The sequence below is a fragment of the Vipera ursinii genome, assembly GCF_947247035.1.
Source record: "Vipera ursinii genome assembly, chromosome: 1".
Classification (NCBI taxonomy): Eukaryota; Metazoa; Chordata; class Lepidosauria; order Squamata; family Viperidae; genus Vipera; species Vipera ursinii.
The window spans coordinates 167019777-167038741 of NC_139512.1; the positions used below are offsets into that span (position 1 = coordinate 167019777).

General features: G+C 39.0%; 1 protein-coding gene across 2 annotated transcripts in view; it reads left to right on the forward strand.

Moving 5' to 3' along the window:
• Positions 1-6508, forward strand: part of ITGAV (integrin subunit alpha V) — a 75361-nt gene extending 68853 nt beyond the window's left edge. For both annotated transcript variants that reach the window (XM_083350498.1, XM_083350499.1), the window contains exons 26-30: positions 324-437; positions 2799-2912; positions 3006-3116; positions 4019-4141; positions 5630-6508. In XM_083350498.1, the coding sequence (XP_083206624.1) occupies positions 324-437; positions 2799-2912; positions 3006-3116; positions 4019-4141; positions 5630-5725 (558 nt within the window). In that variant the 3' untranslated portion in view covers positions 5726-6508. The remainder of the gene's footprint in view (positions 1-323; positions 438-2798; positions 2913-3005; positions 3117-4018; positions 4142-5629) is intronic.
• The last annotated feature ends 12457 nt before the right edge of the window (positions 6509-18965 follow it).

Genomic DNA, 18965 nt, shown 5'->3' on the forward strand with positions numbered 1-18965 from the left:
GCGCTCACTCTGTTACGCGGCACTTGGGATTCGACCCGCCAAACTGCCGACCTTCTGATCGACAAGCTCAGCGTCCTAACCCACTGAGCCACCACGTCTATGATGTAGTTTATCATTTTGGGACTTGTACATTAACTTCATCCATCCCAGTGCTGCTTCTGGCTTCCTCATTGCGTATTGACTCTTTGATGTTGTACGTGGGTAGGGAAACAGCCTGTTGCAGTGGATCACACATTGTTATATCTACAAATAAATATGGATTAACAGCATTTAGAGTTTGTCCAGGAAATGTGCCAGTAATCAAACCTATCTTGATTCAACAGGTATCCACTTCTCAGCAGGATGAAAGGAATGAAACGCTTAGTGGAGAAGATAACCGCAATCACCAAATCCATCGGAGAGATCTAAGTGTTCCAGAGGAAGATGTGCAAACTTTGGTAAAGTCTATGTGCTGACTGCTTTACAAACAGTCCTTTGTCAATATTTTAGAAGAAAGTTCAGATGTTTAGGAATATTTTAATTTTTCTGTGACGCAAATACTGGAATCAATTTATTGCTCTAATTCAGGGAATTTCAAACTTGGCCCTTCTATGACTTGTGGACTTCAACTCCCAGAATTCCTCAGCCAGGCACGGTGGCTGAGGAATTCTGGGAGTTGAAGTCCACAAGTCATAAAAGGGCCAAGTTTGAAGACCCCTGCTCTAGTTGGTCAGAGTATGGTTGGGCTATGGATAAAGTAAGACCAAAAAAAAAAAAAAGGCCCGCTACTGAGCAAGTTGGTAGTATAGTTGCTGCTTTAGTTTTTCTCTGTTTTTCTCTGATCCCTAGACTTCATTGACTGAACAACTTCTCATCTGCCTGCTTGCTTACCTGTTTGCCTACCTAGCTCTCTGTCTCTTCCATCTCTATCTGTGTAGAATTTTAAAAACTATTTCAATCTTTAAAGACTGTAAGTGGAATTGAAATTGTCTGGATGTTTTTCAATGAATAATTCAAAATATCAATATTGATGAAAGATTTAATAAAATGTGACATGTTCAAAACAGATCACATCTTCAACAGACATTTCCCCTTTGGTTTAGAGAGGTCTCAGGTACAAATATAGAGTGTCTCTGAAAAAGTCAAACTAAGTTCAGTGACTTTAAGAATCTGGTAAATTTTAGCTGGTAGAAATATAAATTAGGATCAGGGCCAAATAACAGCCGAATACACCAGGACATACTTGAGAGTAATACGTGGAATACATGCAGGCAGCAGGCTCTTAAACAGAAGAAAAACCAAAATCAGAAAGCAAACCTTTGGCTTACTCGGCCTTATAAGCAATACATTTTGAATTTTGTTCAAACCAATTTCATCTTAGTGTATATATTTTTTGATATTAAAGGTAAAGGTAAAGGTTCCCCCGCCCATGCGTGCTAGTAGTTTCCGACTAGGGGCCGGTGCTCATCTCCGTTTCAAAGCCGAAGAGCCAGCGCTTGTCCGAGGACGTCTCTGTGGTCATGTGGCCGGCATGACTAGACACCAAAGGCGCACAGAACGCTGTTACCTTCCCACCGTAGTGGTCCCTATTTTTCTACTTGCATTTTTACGTGCTTTCGAACTGCTAGGTTGGCAGAAGCTGGGATGAGTAACAGGCGCTCACTCTGTTACGCGGCGCTCGGGATTCAACCCGCCAAACTGCCGACCTTCTGATTGACAAGCTCAGCCTCCTAACCCACTGAGCCACTGCGTCCCATTTTTTTTGATATTACGGTATCATTAAACCAATAGAAAACCAGTCTCTAAACTGTTAATCCTTGAATCAAGCTTGAGTTAGAGAAGTTTGGGATCTGCAGTTAGGAACAGTTGTTTGGATGCTTGGTTAATGTGAGACTTCTGGTGGAAAAAGAGGCTTGAAGGAACTCCTTTTTCTGTTGCATCCAGCTCATCATTTCTCCTAATGGTATATTCTCCTGCAGGGGCAAGTTGAAGTGTAGCCTGCACATGGAGAAGTTCTTATTGCGATACCTCAGCCACTGCATTGTTAAAGAAGTTGGATCTCAATGGTCCTTAGTAGGGATGATTTAATGCTGCCTCCTCACTGCACTTCATGCTCCTTTGATGTGTGATGTGCAAGCTGCTGCACGTCACACATTTGCCAGCTGAGTAATTTTTTATCTAAAAATTATTTTTCCAGACAGTCCTGGGAACCCTGGAGTTCTTAAAAGTTTGTACTAAGGACTTCTTTACAGTTGCTTATTTCAAGGGTGATGGCACCATATTTTTAAAAGTGCTTCATTATAAAGGTGCAATGAAAGGAAGGGCAATGAAAACAGGCACTTTTGCTCCTTTTTCTTAATTTTGCATCAAGTATTAATGTGCACAAGATCACATCATAAAAATGTCAACTAAAAATGTAAAATACGGTTTTTGGTATTACAATCTTGACTTATAAATCAAATAATAGAGAGGTGCAGAAACCAGAAAGGCCTATTTAAAATTGATATTTTCCTTCAATTATATCTCCCATCTTTTTTCCCCCCTCAGTAAATTTCTTTAGAAGGAAATGGCACACCAGCTGTACAATATAATTTTATGAGTATTACCAGAGCATCCACGGGTCAAAAAAAATCAAGACAGAAACCACAACCATGCAATTGAAATTTTGCCCCTTTCTGCGTGGAATTTTGCGCGATTGTGTGATTGCATCACCAACACTTGGGCTGGAAAATAACAATCTGTAAATTAAATCTAACAAGTAGTTGAGTAACTAAATAAAATTAACTGTTCTCTTCATCCTCCTTCTTTTTAAATGGCAGGGTTGTGGAAACGCAGATTGTTTAAAAATATTTTGCCAAGTTGGTCGCCTAGAGAGAGGAAAAACTGCAATTCTCTATTTGAAATCTCGCCTTTGGGCTCAGACTTTCATGACTGTAAGTATCTGGTACTACTCCTGCAGTTTCACTCTGTTCCCGAGTACAGATAATAACTGATTCTAATATGACACTTCTCTGTAATTATGACAGAAAGAAAACCAAAACCACTCCTATTCTCTCAAGTCATCAGCTTCCTTCAATGTCATCGAGTTCCCCTATAAGAATCTTTCCTTTCCTGAAGATGTCCACAATTCTACAATAGTAAGTTGTTTGATAATCAAAAGTAGATTTGACATTGTCAGTGTAATTAATAGGAAACGAAACAATAATCTGATCAGCTTCTGCTGTTTTTGCTAGGCAATCTTACACGGTTGGTAGTCAGATTTATACCATCTGATTACATGCTGGTCAAGTGTTTATTAAATTTGAGCCTTTTTATGGGCCTTGGAAGTGATCTAAAGACTGCTGTCCAATTTGGACTCTCTTGTTGAAGGGGGCGGGGGAAGCAGCTGTTACACGTGCAGTTTCCTATTTAGGAAAGGGAAAAAAATCTAGTTGTGACCAGGCAGTCTTATTTGATAGTGCAGTTTAGAATGGTCTTCGCTTGGCAAACATGGGGTGAATTTAATTTAGTTCCATAAAAGTCAATGAAATTAAGCCAGAAAACGTTAAAGGCCTTCTGTTTAAACCTTTATAATATGATGTGCAAAGTTCCTAAGATATCCCGTGCGCGTTTGGCTTTCAGCTGGATGAAGAATCTCAAGCAGAAGGCAGAGTGGGAGATAAGCAGCCATGAGACTCTGTCTCCATCCCTTTGTTTAAGTTGTGTCTCCCTACCTTCTTAATTCCAGTTCCTTAGTCTTTCAAACATATCCTTGTTGTCTTGAGGGCTAGAAATCTGTACTTTTTTATTTCTATGAAATGTTTTAGACAGCTTGATTTTTCAGATTCTGCTGCAGCCAAGAAAACATCCACAGGTTTTCAGTCATAAGCCAATAAAACCTTCTTCTGTGACCTTCATTGTGGAATGTATAGTTCAGCCTATCAGACTCAGGTGGTCAAAATCTTGCACCATGTTATGAAGTTCCTATTTTTATCCCTGACCCAGTTTATTTTACTCATTTTTTTCCAGTAAAATATGTTGACATTTCTTTCCTTTTTAGGTTACCACAAACATCTTGTGGGGTATTCAGCCAGCACCAATGACAGTACAAGTATGGGTAATCATACTGGCTGTCTTAGCAGGGTTATTACTTTTGGCCCTTCTAGTTTTTATAATGCACAAGGTAAGTGAATATTTAATCAAATCCTGTCCGTTTCTGTTAAAAAAAATAAACTAAATATTTGAAATAATTTCTGATTTTAATCCGGTGTGAAGAGCAGAAAGTTCCGTAACTATTATCTGGGGAAGTATTGCCTTTGTTAGATTGAAATAAATAGATGGGCTCTCCTTGTGATTGAGAATCCTCACTTTTTGGAAAGCCCCGCAAAAGGTAATGGGTGTGGTTCAAGATGCTATCTATCACCTATAAAGACCTTCATACCACAAAACCTAGCTATTGAGGGGCAGCCTCTCTCTGACTTTTTGGTCGTTCCAGGAAGATCAAGGATAGTTGAGGTACTATAGGTCCTCTCAGTTACACTATGAAGTCTTTAAGAAGCTTGCTTTTCTCCATACCTGCCCTTGCCTTGTGGAATACTTTCCCCCCAGGTTCCAGTAGGACCCTAACCTTTCTGCCTTTTCAAAAGGCTAAACCAGGGGTGTCAAACTCAATTTCACTGAGGGCCGCATCAGCATTGCGGTTGCCCTCAGGGGGCTGGGTGGGTGTGGCCTGGGTGGACGTGGCCTACTGGGTGGGCGTGGCTAGAGTGCATATGGCCTACTGGGTGGGCGTGGCCAGCTCTACATCGTTCACATCAAGGGTGCCTATGGGGACCTGGGCAGGAGTGGGACAGATCTGAGGGTCTCTGGCAGAAGGAAGGTCTCTGGGCCAGGGCCAAGGCAGTGGGGGCCGTTCCCTCACTGTTTCCAGGATGGCTTCGTGGGCCACATAAAACCACTTAGCGGGCCGGATCTGGCCCCCGGGCCTTGTGTTTGACATGTCTGGGCTAAACTGTGACCACAGCTCAGTACAAGTGAACGTTCAGGTATGAGGGATTCATATTTGGGGGTACCTAGAGTTATTTTGATGCTGGTCAGATGCTTCCTCAGCTGCATTTCTGTGAGCCACTCAGGATTGCTATATGTAAGATGGGCAGTCATAGAAGACTTTTTGAAATAAATAAATGACAATGAGTCTCTTTTCTTTTCCGTGGCTTGAAAATGGACAGAAATCGGGGGTGGGTGGTACAGAGAAATGTGTCTCCAACCTTATTTTTATCGTGTCAGCAAGGAGAGGAGATCAGTGGCTCTGAGGTTGGAACACTTTAACTTGCAGAGAAGATTGTCCCGTAAAAATATTGTCCGTGGCCATTTGATACAGTTTCTTTCCTGGGAAGGAAAGGAAGCTGGAAATTAAATTAGAAAATAGTTGCTCTTTTGGCCAACTCAGGTTTTTGCTTGGCGGTTCTCTATGGAAATGATACAAAATGGCACAAATAAATTCATGCAAATATGCATGTTCTGTGTGAGAGGATTATACTAGTACGGTATATCAATTTTTCCCAACTTATCTGATACAATACCATTAATCCACATGCTCACTTGTTATTCTGGTTGCTAGCACCTGAATTATCATCCCACTCCTTGCTATAATGTCTTCTCTACATTATAGGTGGGTTTCTTCAAACGTGTGCGGCCACCTCAGGAAGAACAAGAAAGAGAACAACTTCAACCTCATGAAAATGGAGAAGGGACCTCAGAAGCTTAAGCAGTATTTTAACTGCATCTTTTACCAAAAGATTTAGAGCGATTGCCAACTTCCTTTAGAAATATGCATTTTGATCCTTGAGGACTGCATAGCAAATGCCGTTTTTGCTATTGGCAAAATTAACTGGGAACTGAAAGTGACATATGCTTGTTTCCCTCTTATTAATCAAGTTCACATTTGTGACTAATACAGATGCACTGACTAATGTATTTTAGTGCCACAATTTTGCTTACTGACGTCCAAAAGGCAAAGTGAGGAGATGGGATTTGGTTGGTGTTCCATTTGTTTTTTTAAAAAAAATATCGGTACAACTTGATCTGCTCCACTACTTGTAAACTTGTAACAGTGACATCTGTCTAGAGAACATGAACATAAACTGAAGACCTGCTCCTGAACTTGTTAACTGGACATCCCCGAGGTACTCACCAGTTTCTGAAGAATTTCTTCACCATTTCTAAGTTGGAGATATCAGTGGCATGAAGCACTGAGTGAAATACTGACAGATCTACTTCAATTGACTATTTAGGGATAACTTCTGTATAGAAGAGGACCTCGCTGTCACCATGATGTGTTTCCATTTAAGGAATTGCTGTCCATTTTATGGAATCTTCCATCTGGAAAGATGTACTTTGGTTGTATGGAAGATCATAGATCCCATTTATCAGTTCCGCTGTCCAGTTTTATGTAGCATCATGAAATTGACTGATTCGTGCAATCTTTTTCTGATTCTCTTTTTTAATTTTCTGTGGTTTTTTACATTAAAGAAAAAAATCAAAATCTGTGCCAAGTAGTCCAAATTCTACATTTAGGATAAATAATTCTTAAGATTTTCCTGTATAATTTAATTCCGTTTTGAAGCTCCAGGTTTACAAATAGTTTGGAATCATTTCTGGTTAAAAGTCAGACCTTGAAAAACTTCGGGAGTTATAAAACAATAAAACCCATAGTAATTTCAGTAAGCTCTCTGCTGTTCCTGTAGAGCTTCTTCATTACATTACATTACGTTACAGATTTCAACTCTTTACTTTTCATATAGAAATTTAAAAAATTCCTTAAATTTAATTACGTAATAGTTTTAATAATAACTTTAAAGGAAATCGTCATTCTTATCTCAGAAAGTCAAATCAAGCCTGGGTCCTATGTTCATAATTATCATAAAGGAGTAAATAAATTATAGATGGGCAACTTGAGCTCCCCAACTTCCAACTGACCCCCTTTCCTAACCATCTTTGAGAAATGATTGCTGAATACTGACAGGCATTTCCTGCTGTTCTGACATGGAAAGCCTATAGAAACTCTAGTTTAAGCCCTCAAAAAGGGCTATCACGATTAAAAACTAAAAGTAATATCCCCAACATTCTCTCAAGATCTGTCCTGTGAGGTAAGACCCCCAATGATCTGTGGCCTCCAGATCCCCTCCTCCTAATGTTAAATGCAAATGTGGCCAACAAAAATTATTGTGTTCCCAAACTAAATGCACTCCCAGCTATAAGCCTAAGAAGAGACATTGATTGTTTTAGTGGTTAACCAGTAATGATACTGAGGAACAATGTGGTTTTTAATGCCACGCAACTAGCCTTTCCCCAATTTCATGGCCAGACACTCTTTCCATTCCACAGCTTTTGCAATACATTTGCTACATTCCAGCCAGCAACATCAGACAGTTTCTTGAATTTCAGGACAGGATTGTAAATTCAGGGCAGGCTATATAAATCTCATCAATAAACAAACATGCTGATGTCGGACAAGTAAAGACCTCAACCCAGGCATCCATCGTTAGCTACAATGGTAACAAAATGACAAAATTATGTATAGCATATAGTGCACCGTCTTTTGGTTCTTGCATCACAAAATTACACAAAAGTACATAAGTAATTGAGTTTGTGTCACATACTTTGTTCCTTGTCTCCTCATCCACCCATTCCTTTTAAATACCCATGAGCTTTCAAGATCTATTTTAGACCACTGGAATGAATGGAACTTCTTTTTGAGATTTTCTGGGATCCTGGCAGAAATTTTCAGTACACACGTACACACACAAAAGCACAATATTTACTTGTGGGGCATTTCCTTAGGAAACCTTGGCAAGGTGTGGAATGTAATGGCCCTTAGGCAAAGCAAATTCACCCAAGGGAAGGCTTCTCAGAGAGACCTCTGCCTTACCTACTAGCTGTTTCTGACTTTAAATAAGGGAAACACATTCAACCTATATGTAGCTACTGATCATCTCCCTTAACAGTAAGTTGAGATCCACCCTAACAAAAGTTATGTATGTAAGTGACAGCAAGTCTGTCTACATATCTGGAAATCCAAAAGAGTAGGTCAAATATTTAGTAAGGCTACATGTGTAGACAACCTTGGGGAACAAGGGGAAGAGAAACCGACAAAGAGAGGCAGGAATCCCCAGTGGCTTAAAACTTAGGAAGAAACCAGCCTAATTGACCAGACTGTTAAAAGTAGCAGCAAGACATTCATACTTTCAGGCTTGCAGGATTCTGGTAATGTAGCTTTACAGTAAAGTAGAATTAGCTCATCTAGTCATATTTCTAGTCTGGATTACCTGGAAGAACTGACGGTCCCTTATTTAAAGTTAGAAACAGGACTCAAGTCAAGGTGAATCCTATCAACTTCGTCCACAAACAATGATACCATTTACACACAGTCACTAACTAATTCAGTTCCCTCTCTACTGTTTTGGTTAAAGAACTTCTGCCTAATGCAGAAAAAGAGTATGGAATCAGAGTTATAGGCATGTGAAACAAGGTAGAACAACGTAAAGTTATGTTAAGCGTTACAACTTTGTTGTGCAAATAATCCAACTATATGATTGGGTGGTGATATTTGATACAAATATCTATTGTACGTCATGTCATTTGTATCATGACACATATGTAGTAATTTCCCTCCCCCTAGCCCTTGCAGTTTTGTGACTCACCATATAAAGAAAATAGATGAGGTCCAATATAAGTCCCAGCCATTTCTAAAAATGGTTAGAAATGTATTACCGGTATATATTCTGCTCTATGGTTTGACCAAAGGCTAAATCTAGAATGTTACTATCTACTGATATACTGTTATATCAGGAATGAAACATGCCTTAAGATAAGTGCAGCTATACTATTCTTTGCAGCTTATTGTATTATTGGAAATCACATTTGTTACTGTTGAGTTTCTACTTTTATTATTATTGCAATTTCTGCTTGACCAGTTGAATTGTTTCTGACAAAAAAGTTGGGGGTTTGTGTCAATTACAACTGTCCGATTTGAAACAAATCCAGAAAATTCAAATTGGTGATACAATTGAGTATAACACAGAAATAGAGGTTTCTGTCACCAAGAAAACGTGAATACTAATACTAATTCAAGTTTCCATTACAGAACATAGATTTATAATTCTCAGCTCCAAATGCAATTTCTTCTATTCAATGCCCATCAAACTACATGGTTCAGTATGGATGAACCTTCAAATGAACTCTACCATAACATTCCTATTAAATTCTGAATCAATTAGAAGTGAGTTGTTTCGTTATATTTCATATTTCAATGATTAGTGGGTAACAAAGTTCATAATAAAGGACCCATTCAGGTGAGATTGAAACTGCATGTTTTTTAATAATTTAATTCACTAAACAATCACCCTTTTAAATTCTGAAAAGTAGAATGTAATAATAATAAGTGTTTTTGTTTAGCCTTCTATTATCTCTTTGGGGCACAGAGTCTAACGAAATCCTTGTTATCCACGAGGTCTCTTTCACATAAGAGTAACATAAATGCGCACAACTATAAGTAAATGGTTATCTTTCTATTTTATTTTTGTCTTGATACTTCATATACTTTTGGGAAGAGAAGTGGAGTTATGGGGAATTATGGGGATTACAAAATGTGTTTGCTTTCTATTATTTAGTTGCCTTTTAAGCCATATAATGGAAAGACTGATAAATATCACCACGTAGGATCAAAATTTGCAATCTGTTTAAAACATATTATATGCAATATGCACTTTTTGATATATATGTTTTCTTTCTTTCCCTCAAACATAATGAAAATTTTCCTAATACAGTACAGAAATGAAGTACAGGCATACATTAAAGCTTTTTTTTAGTTACTGGAGTTTTGTTTAACCAAACTCTTTTTAAAAAACAATGCAGAAATAAGAATATTAGAACTTTTTTGGTTATTGAAGTTTAGCAAATAAATTTATTTTAAAAACTGGGTTATATATAATACAGTACAGAAATAGAGTATAGATATACAGTGTATTACATCTTTTTTAATTACTGGAATGTTTGTTTGAAAACATTTTTTTAAAAAACTAGACATACAGAATATATATAGGTATATATTGCAACTGTTACTTTAACCAAAAGCTAAAAAAAAGCTCAACATACAAAGAGAAATAGAGTATAGGAATATATTAGAGCTGCAATTATATATATATATGACAAATACTTGTTAACTATTAGATTACCTTGCTAGGCCCCAAACATGGGACAAATCTTTATCTCCTGTGTCAGCCTATCCTGAAGGTCATCGACAGGCAGTAGTCACACCGGTGACAGCTCATATTTGTGTAAATTTTAAATTGCTAACAAAGAATTAAGGGAGACTGCCTAATGTGTAATCAGCCCAGGTTCAAATCTCGGAAGGGTATGGCTGACTGATGAAAACTAATAAGTTTGAAATGCATATCAGTCTCCCTTAACTCTTTGTTAGCAATTTAAAATTTACACAAATATGAGCTGTCACGGGTGTGACTACTGCCTGTCGATGGCCTTCAGGATAGGCTGACACAGGAGATAAAGATTTGTCCCATGTTTGGGGCCTAGCAAGGTAATCTAATAGTTAACAAGCATTTGTCATATATCTCCCCTTGCTTCTCTGCTAACAAAGCGAGAGAGATCCTGTGGCTTAGAGGTGAAAACAACTGCCTAATGTGTAATCAGCCCAGGTTCGAATCAATCAGACTTGAAGTTACCAACATCCTCTGCACCAGCAAACCACCCAAAAGCAACTTACCCAAAGAGGAACAGACAGCACTACTTAACCTAAAAAAAGACACCAGCAATCTTGAGGGCCATGATTTGCTGTTTGGCTGGCATGCATATTTTTTTGTATGATAAGAAGGTAGATAATGTGTTTAGAGTGCATATTTTAAGACAGGCATTGCTGAGAGTTTGGAAGAAGTATAGACATAAGTTAAACTGTAAGATACCATTGTGGGCAATTCCAAAACACGTAATAGAAAATATAAATGTTGGTTTTAAACATGATGTGACTACTTATAAAGAGATTTTAAGTTTGGAAAGAAATGTCTGGTGTCTGAAATCATATAGCCTCTAGCGAGATGAGAAGATTGTTCAAACTTGGTTTCAATATATTCAGCTACGGGCCAGGTGGAAAGAAGACCAGAAAATTGGTTTTACAATGACTGATGAAAATCTGATAAAGCAAATTAGAAATCAGGGACCAGCACATATTAAAAGGATATATCTTGCATTGATAGAGATTGACTCAGAAACAGAACTTGTTAAGGACTGTATGATAAAATGGGCCCAAAACATCCAAGAAGTTATTACAATGGATACGTGGGAAAAGATTTGGGTGAGGAACGTAAAATTTACACAAGCCCAAAATTTAAGAGAGAACTTTTATAAAATGTTTTATAGATGGCATTTAGATCCTAAAAAGCTTGCAAGTATGTATCCGAATTATCAGCCAAAATGCTGGAGGTGTGGTGATGAAGATGCAACATATTTTCACGTATGGTGGACTTGCAAAAAGGTTAAGGCCTTCTGGATAAAAATTTGGTGGAATATGCAGAAGATTTTCAAGCAAAGGATAAAGTTTTGTCCGCAACTTTTTTTGTTGGGAATAATTACAGATGCTACGGTTGTGGACACTAAGTTGATGTTGAATTTAATTACGGCAGCAAGACTCTTAATAGGTCAGTATTGGAAGAAAGAGGAACTGCCGACCATAGAAGAATGGACTTTAAAGGTTTCTGACCTGGCAGAGATGGCAAAGATTTCGGCTTATTTGAAAGATCACTCGCAAGAACGTTATATTATGGAATGGAGAAAATGGATTGAGTATATCCAGAACAAATATAGGACTAAAAAGTTTCATGTAGCATTTGAATAAGTCTTCCTTTTCTTTTTCTTTTTTTTCCTTTTTTTTCTCTATATATATTTAATATTAATAGTGTTTGTATTATCCTATATGAGCCAGAGAGTGATAGATTTTAGAGTTTATGGTTGTTAGCATATGGATGTTTATGATTTTTTTTTTGTTTTTATACCTTGTACTTAGCTCTGGGAAGTCGCGGGGGAGGGGGAGAGGGGTGGGGAGGGAGGGGGAGGGGAGGGGGAGGGGGGATTGTTAAAGATAAAATGTATGTTAAAACTTTTCAATAAAAAAAAAGACACCAGCATAATCATTCTGCCAGCAGACAAAGGCAACGCCACGGTGGTAATGAACTCATCTGACTACCATACCAAATTATCCAACCTACTCCGAGACTCCACATACAAACTCCTCAAGACAGATCCCACCACCTACCTGGAAAAAACCACAAAATCCAAAATAAAAGCCACCCCCATCAGTGAAGAGATCCAGAAAACAATCATTCCCAGAGAAAAATCATCCAGATGTCCTAAGCTCTATGGTCTGCCCAAGATACACAAAGAAGGAACCCCACTCAGACCCATAGTCAGCTCCATAGGCTCACCTCTACAAAATCTAGCCAAATTTCTTGCCAAACAACTACAGCCTTACGCAAATTCCATCACCTCACACGTACAAAACTCATTCCAATTCATAGAGATCATAAGTAAACTAAACTTACAGCCCTGTGACCTACTTGTGAGCTTCGATGTCGTATCCCTCTTCACCCAAGTGCCAATCAAAGAAGCCTTGACAGCTATCCAAAATAAATACAACCCCCCAAAACACATCCTAGATCTGACCAACCACTGCCTATCTAACACATACTTCATCTACAATGGACAAAGATACAAACAAATGGAAGGAGCACCCATGGGATCACCCCTTTCACCTGTCATTGCAAACCTCTACATGGAACACTTTGAAACCCTCGCTCTAAAAAAATCCAACCACAAACCCAAACTCTGGCTCAGATACGTAGATGACACCTTCGTAATCTGGCCACACGGCAAAGAAAAACTGGATGACTTCCTCACACACCTCAATAGCCTACACCCCAAAATACAATTCACCATGGAAACAGAAGCTAACAATCAACTTCCCTTCCTTGATGTCTTAGTCTACAAGAAATCCAACGGCTCCCTAGGACACACTATCTACCATAAAAAAACACACACAAACTGCTATCTGAACGCACTCTCACACCACCACCCAGCACAGATCAACTCCGTAGCCAAGACACTCATCTCCAGAACACCTAGCTGACGAACAACACCTAAAAACCGAACTACACACTCTCACTAATGTACTAACAGCCAATGGATTCCAAAGAAACACGATTACCAACTTAATCTGAAGAGAGACACCCACAAAAACCCAAGACAGAGAACAAGAAAATGGCAAAGCCCTCCTCCCATACTTAAAAGGGACCACAGACAGAATCAGCAAGATCCTCCAAAAACACAACATCAAAACAGCATTCTACACAGACAGAAAAATATCCACCATCCTAAGAAACCCCAAAGACATAATTGGGTTAGAAAACCAAGGAGTATACAAAATCCCATGCACCACCTGCCCCACCACATACATCGGACAGACCAACAGAAGAATAAGTGCACGCATTGAAGAACACAAAAACTCACTCAGAAAGGGAGAACAAACTTCATCCCTGGTCCAACACTTTGAAGCCACGGGACATGAAATTGACTTTAAAAAAACCAAAACTATCGCCAAAATTGAACATTTTAACAACAGAATAATCAGAGAAGCCATTGAGATAGAAAAACGCCCCCACAGCATGAACAAATGAGATGATACCTCTCGCCTACCAGCCATTTGGAAACCCGCCTTGATTGACAGACGAGTCCCAACCACCAAGAATGATACCAGACCCAAACTCATGATAACATCACATGATACCACCACCACACAACCATTCAAAAAGCAAATCTGAACCCACAATGATAATGACGCACAACCACAAAACAGAAACCTAACTACAGCTGCAACATCAGCCACTTTAAACCCCTCCAAACCACACAATAAGCAAACTGACACCCACATAGCACCACCACAAACACGAAGCCAAACAAAAGCAGCACAACTCACCAGCTCAGGTCTAAGGCTGGCAGCTGAGACCAGCCCATCCACTCAAAACACCCCCCACCCAATCAGAACACACCCACCATTCAAAACACACTCCCACCCAATCAGAACACACTTAATCCCCCACCCAATCAGAGCACACCTCCACCCACAGAACACCCCCCCTCTGGCAGTTTAAAAAAGAGGAACATACAGCCACTACCACATGCTTCTCCCAGAAGAAGGAAGCTGAAGCCACCAGCCTGAGGATGACGGATGGGATTCCGTCGAAACGTTGCTCCTACACCTTCAACTCTACGCGGGGAAAAACCCGAAGTTTTCATTTAATGTGGGTTTTTGTTTCACCAAAAGCATTTTTTTTAAAAATGAACATACAGTATACCATACAGAAATAGAATATAGGTGTATATTAAATCTTGTTTAGTTACTGGATAAAATCCCTTCTCACCCTTACGATTGGTATCTGTGTTCCTCCATTTCAATCTTTGAGGGTTCTGCACACAGTATTGTAGCTTTTCCTAGCACTGTACTCTTCTGGACACAGAACTCTGATGGCATTCCTGGGATCTGTGGGAGACACTTTCCCAGCTTAGGAGTCACAATGCCTAGTGCTGCCACCACTACTGGGACCACTTTGGCCTTGACTTTCCACATCCTATGCAGTTCCATCTTCAGGTTCTGGCACTTCTCCAGCTTCTCATACTCTTTCCTCTTTCAGGATGGTGCTGTCACTTGACAGTGCTAAATCTACCATCACCACCACCACCACCACCACTGTCTTCTGGTCTTTATCTACTATCACAATGTCTGGTTGATTGGCCAGTACTTGCCTGTCTGGATCTATCAGGATCTGGAAGTCCCACAGGATCTTAGCGTTCTAATACAGCTCAACCTCCAGCTGACTCAGGAATTCTGGGAGTTGAAGTCCATGAATCATAAAAGAGCCGAGGTTGCCTACCCCTGGTCTAGCTCATATTCTGTGCAGATGTTCCTATATATGTAATGCTGGCTGGTTATTTGAGCCATTCACAATATGCTATTCCTGTCTGCATCTGACACCCTGCCACTATGCGTTGGACTGTCTCTCGGACGTCTCTGCCTAGTATGCACCTTGAATCCTGTCTAACAGCAGAACCATAGAAACAAAAGATGGTGCTTAGTGCCTTTTTTGTGCTGCTATGAGCTGTGCTGCAGTGTGGACTTAAAATCCAGTGCTGACACACACACACACACACACACAAACACACATAATTTCTGTACTGCATTATATATGTTCAGTTTCTTAGAAAGGTTTTTGCCTAAACCAAAACTCAGGTAACTAAAAAAAAGCCCTAATACATATTTACATTTTATTTCTATACTGTACTATGCAGTGCTTTTTTTGTAAAAGAAAAAGGTGCCGGAACTCACACATGTCTTACAACCCGCCTTGCCTACCCTACAAGGTTCCATCCAAAAAAGGTGCCGGAACTCCGTTGTGAGCGTTCTATGAGAAAAAAAGCCCTGGTACTATGTATGATTAGCTTTTTAAAAAAGATTTTGGTTAAAAACCTCTCTAGTAACTAAAAAAGCTTTCATATATACCTTTATTTCTGTACTGGTATGTATTCAATTTTTTTAATAAAGTTTTTGATTAAATGAAACTCCAGTAATTAAATCCAACACACACACAGAGAAAGGGGGGGTATACACAGTCTATTTCTGTATTATATTTTATATGTCTAGGTTTTTGGTTCTGTTTGTAACAGAACTGGTTTCTTAGATAACCCAGTACTCAGATAACATTCTTGCTGTTTAATGGTGAACAAATTTTTACTATCCTCATCATTCCACTCTAGATATTTTTCTCCATTGTAGCAGGGAAGAAAATAATCAACTTTTGCTAGTTTACAGAATAACAGAACTGGAAGGGTCCTTGGAGGCTGTCTAGTCCAAATCCCTGCTCAAGCAGGAAACCCTATGCCATCTCAAGCAAACGGTTGTCCAATCTCTTCTTAAAAACCAGGTAGCTATGTAGCCTTTTCCATAGAAAGATATGTCTCGTGCCATTTAAAGGACCAACAAAATTATTGTGGTATATGGACATGTATATATACTCAAGATTGCATCAAACACTGCAAGCTATAGTGAGTTTCCTACCTGTTGACAACATTTGATGTCCTTGGACACATGCACATGATCTCCAAGAGAGCTATTCTATATCAAGCAATAACAACATAGTCATTTTTTGCTAAATAATTTCAGTGGAATATCTTTTTTTATGCTTTCTTGGAAACAAAAATTAAATGCTTTCTATGGATAATCAAATACACAAAACACTGGTTTAAAATTAATAGGAAATCTCTTTGGCAAACATTGATCACTGCACCTATTTCCCCCCACAAGCACACATATTAGCTTATGTGATGATGAGAGATTTATTTTTTTAAAGTTGTACTCTAATGCTTCCAGGAAAGCCAGCTTGCAACAGGGGCAGCTGCAACAGCAGCACCAGCTGATGATGATGATTAGATTAATAAAAGCCTGCTTGAGTTTGCTGGTGGGGGATCAGCCTGCTGTCCCATTAACCCAATGAATTATAAGGGAGTGTAAGTTCCTCATGGTGTGCATTTCAGACCATGACAACAGCAATCTTCCACAACCCTTTACTTTCTAGTAGTATTGGCTTTTTATCAGAAAAAGTAGGTCCATATGAAATATGATTACTAGACATATCCTGTCATTAAGATCGTAAGGTTGCACACATTCAGGGAAAGCCCTATTTTTAACTACCGTAATGCACAAAATCTGCCTCAAAATGCTCCTAAACTGAAGGATATTCCAACTATGTCTTTTGAAGGTCAAAAGAGAAATAACATGGGAAATTAAAATTTCCAAAAAGTTTAAAAATTGACACAATTGATAATGGTATAAGCAACTATAGGTCATACTGCGTTTTGTGGAAGTGACCTAACCTTGAAAATGGCTGTATCATGGCATAATGGTCTGTTTCAGTCTAGCACAGGGGTAGGCAACCTCGGTTCTTTTATGACTCATGGACTTCCAACTCCCAGAATTCCTGAGCCAGCCAAGCTGGCTCAGGAATTCTGGGAGTTGAAGTCCATGAGTCATAAAAGAGCCGAGGTTGCCTACCCCTGGTCTAGCATGTCATATACGGTAAATGGAGAGTCTAATTGGAGGAATTCAGGAAGTTCACAAGCATGGAGTAGAACAGCATCCTCCAACGTTTCCAGCTCAGCAGACTGGCCGAGATGGCAGCAGGGGAGAGAGGATCTTTTTGTGCGTGCCCACCACTTCCATGGCCCGGTTCTGATTGGGCTGTAGCCCGGACAGTGGATTGAGGGTTGGGGATCCCTGGAGTAGAAAGCAATACCACTCTTCCACATATCACTAGCTGGCCTATGAAGTGTGCTGCCTGTGATTCATACTGGAGCAAATAACCATCTCTAAACAGCCTGATTCTTTCTATGTTTGTCTAGTCCAAAATTGCTGACTTGATAGCAGCAGATTTCACAGCTTAACAATGTATTGTGTAAAATGTTTTCTTCTACTGCTTCTGAATTGCTTGCATTGGTTTTTAATAGATGAGTCAGAGTTCTAATATTATGAGGGCAGGAGGCAAGGCATATCCATGATCTACATTTTCTGTAATATGTATGATATACATCTACCACGTCTTTTTTTCTTGATTTTGCTTCAAATTAAAAGCAACCATTTATCCAGCTTGAAGTGTTTCTTTAGGAACTCATTGCAATTCTTATTTTATTTACTACCCAGGGCATTATGGGATTATTAGCCAACACACCCAATTCATTGCTCACTCTTTATTACAGCTGATTTGAAAATATATTTTTAAAGATCATCCTGAAAAGTCCAGGCTTAGTATTAGTCATGTGGAACACCTCTTCAGTTTGAAATTGTTAATTTATCCCTGTCTTTTGATTCCCTCTTTTGGGTACTTGCCCTTTTATTCCAAGGCTGCTGTATTTGTTCAGAAGTCTTCAAAAAATGATTTTATCTTTTTTAAAAAGTCCAAATATACAGTCTTGATAAAATGTTGTGCCCAAGTATACATGTTGATTTTTAAAAAATGTAGATTCACAAGACAAGAAGCTAAATTGGTCCCTTCTCTGCAAAGTTGCTAATTTTAAAAGAAGCTGTATTTTTTTTAAGATCAGTAATTTTACCTTTTAATTAAGAATCCTCAGATGACTGTCACAATAGAATATTTTATCTCTAATTTGTCATTTTTTTTGCTTTTTTAACCTTTATTTGTTTTGATACATCTAATTTTTCTCTTGCAATCATGGCATTGTTTCCAAATTCAATAACTTCTAAGTTATGGACAAGTTCAATCTCCATGTAATCATAAATCCAAAGGCTTTTTTGTGTCCTAGTAATGCAAAAAAATGTGAATCTGGGGCAGGGATTTAATATTTAAAGTGAAATTTGCTGCTTACAATATAGCATAAGCTTCAGAGATATATTTAAAAAGCTTAGAGTGAGTAAGCTGGGGCTGGGGTGATGTGGCTAGGGATTACCTATGATAACATGAATAGATAAATGTTGTAGACCTAACTGTTCTGAAGACATTATCTTCATGACCTGTAGACTAAGGGAACAAATTAATAGGGCATTAATGAGTGCCCTGCTTCTGGAACTGCAGGCAGCAGACCTGAAATATCAGCTGCAGAGAGGAGGATAAAGGATTTGGCATAAGGGCAATGGTAATTTTCTGTGGTTTCTGGTGGATGCAAAATAAAATAAACATTGTGTATCACTGTAGAGCCAAAAGTTACCAACTCATGATTTATCTCTTTATGCCTGTTGAGAAAGCCAGCCTGTGAGGACTATGACGGGTGTCAAACTGCCAGCCCATGGGCTGGATGCGTCATGTGAGCCACCCCAGCTCTGGCAAGGGGAAGTTGCAATACATCACAACACGTCACGGGATATGGTGAGTTTGACA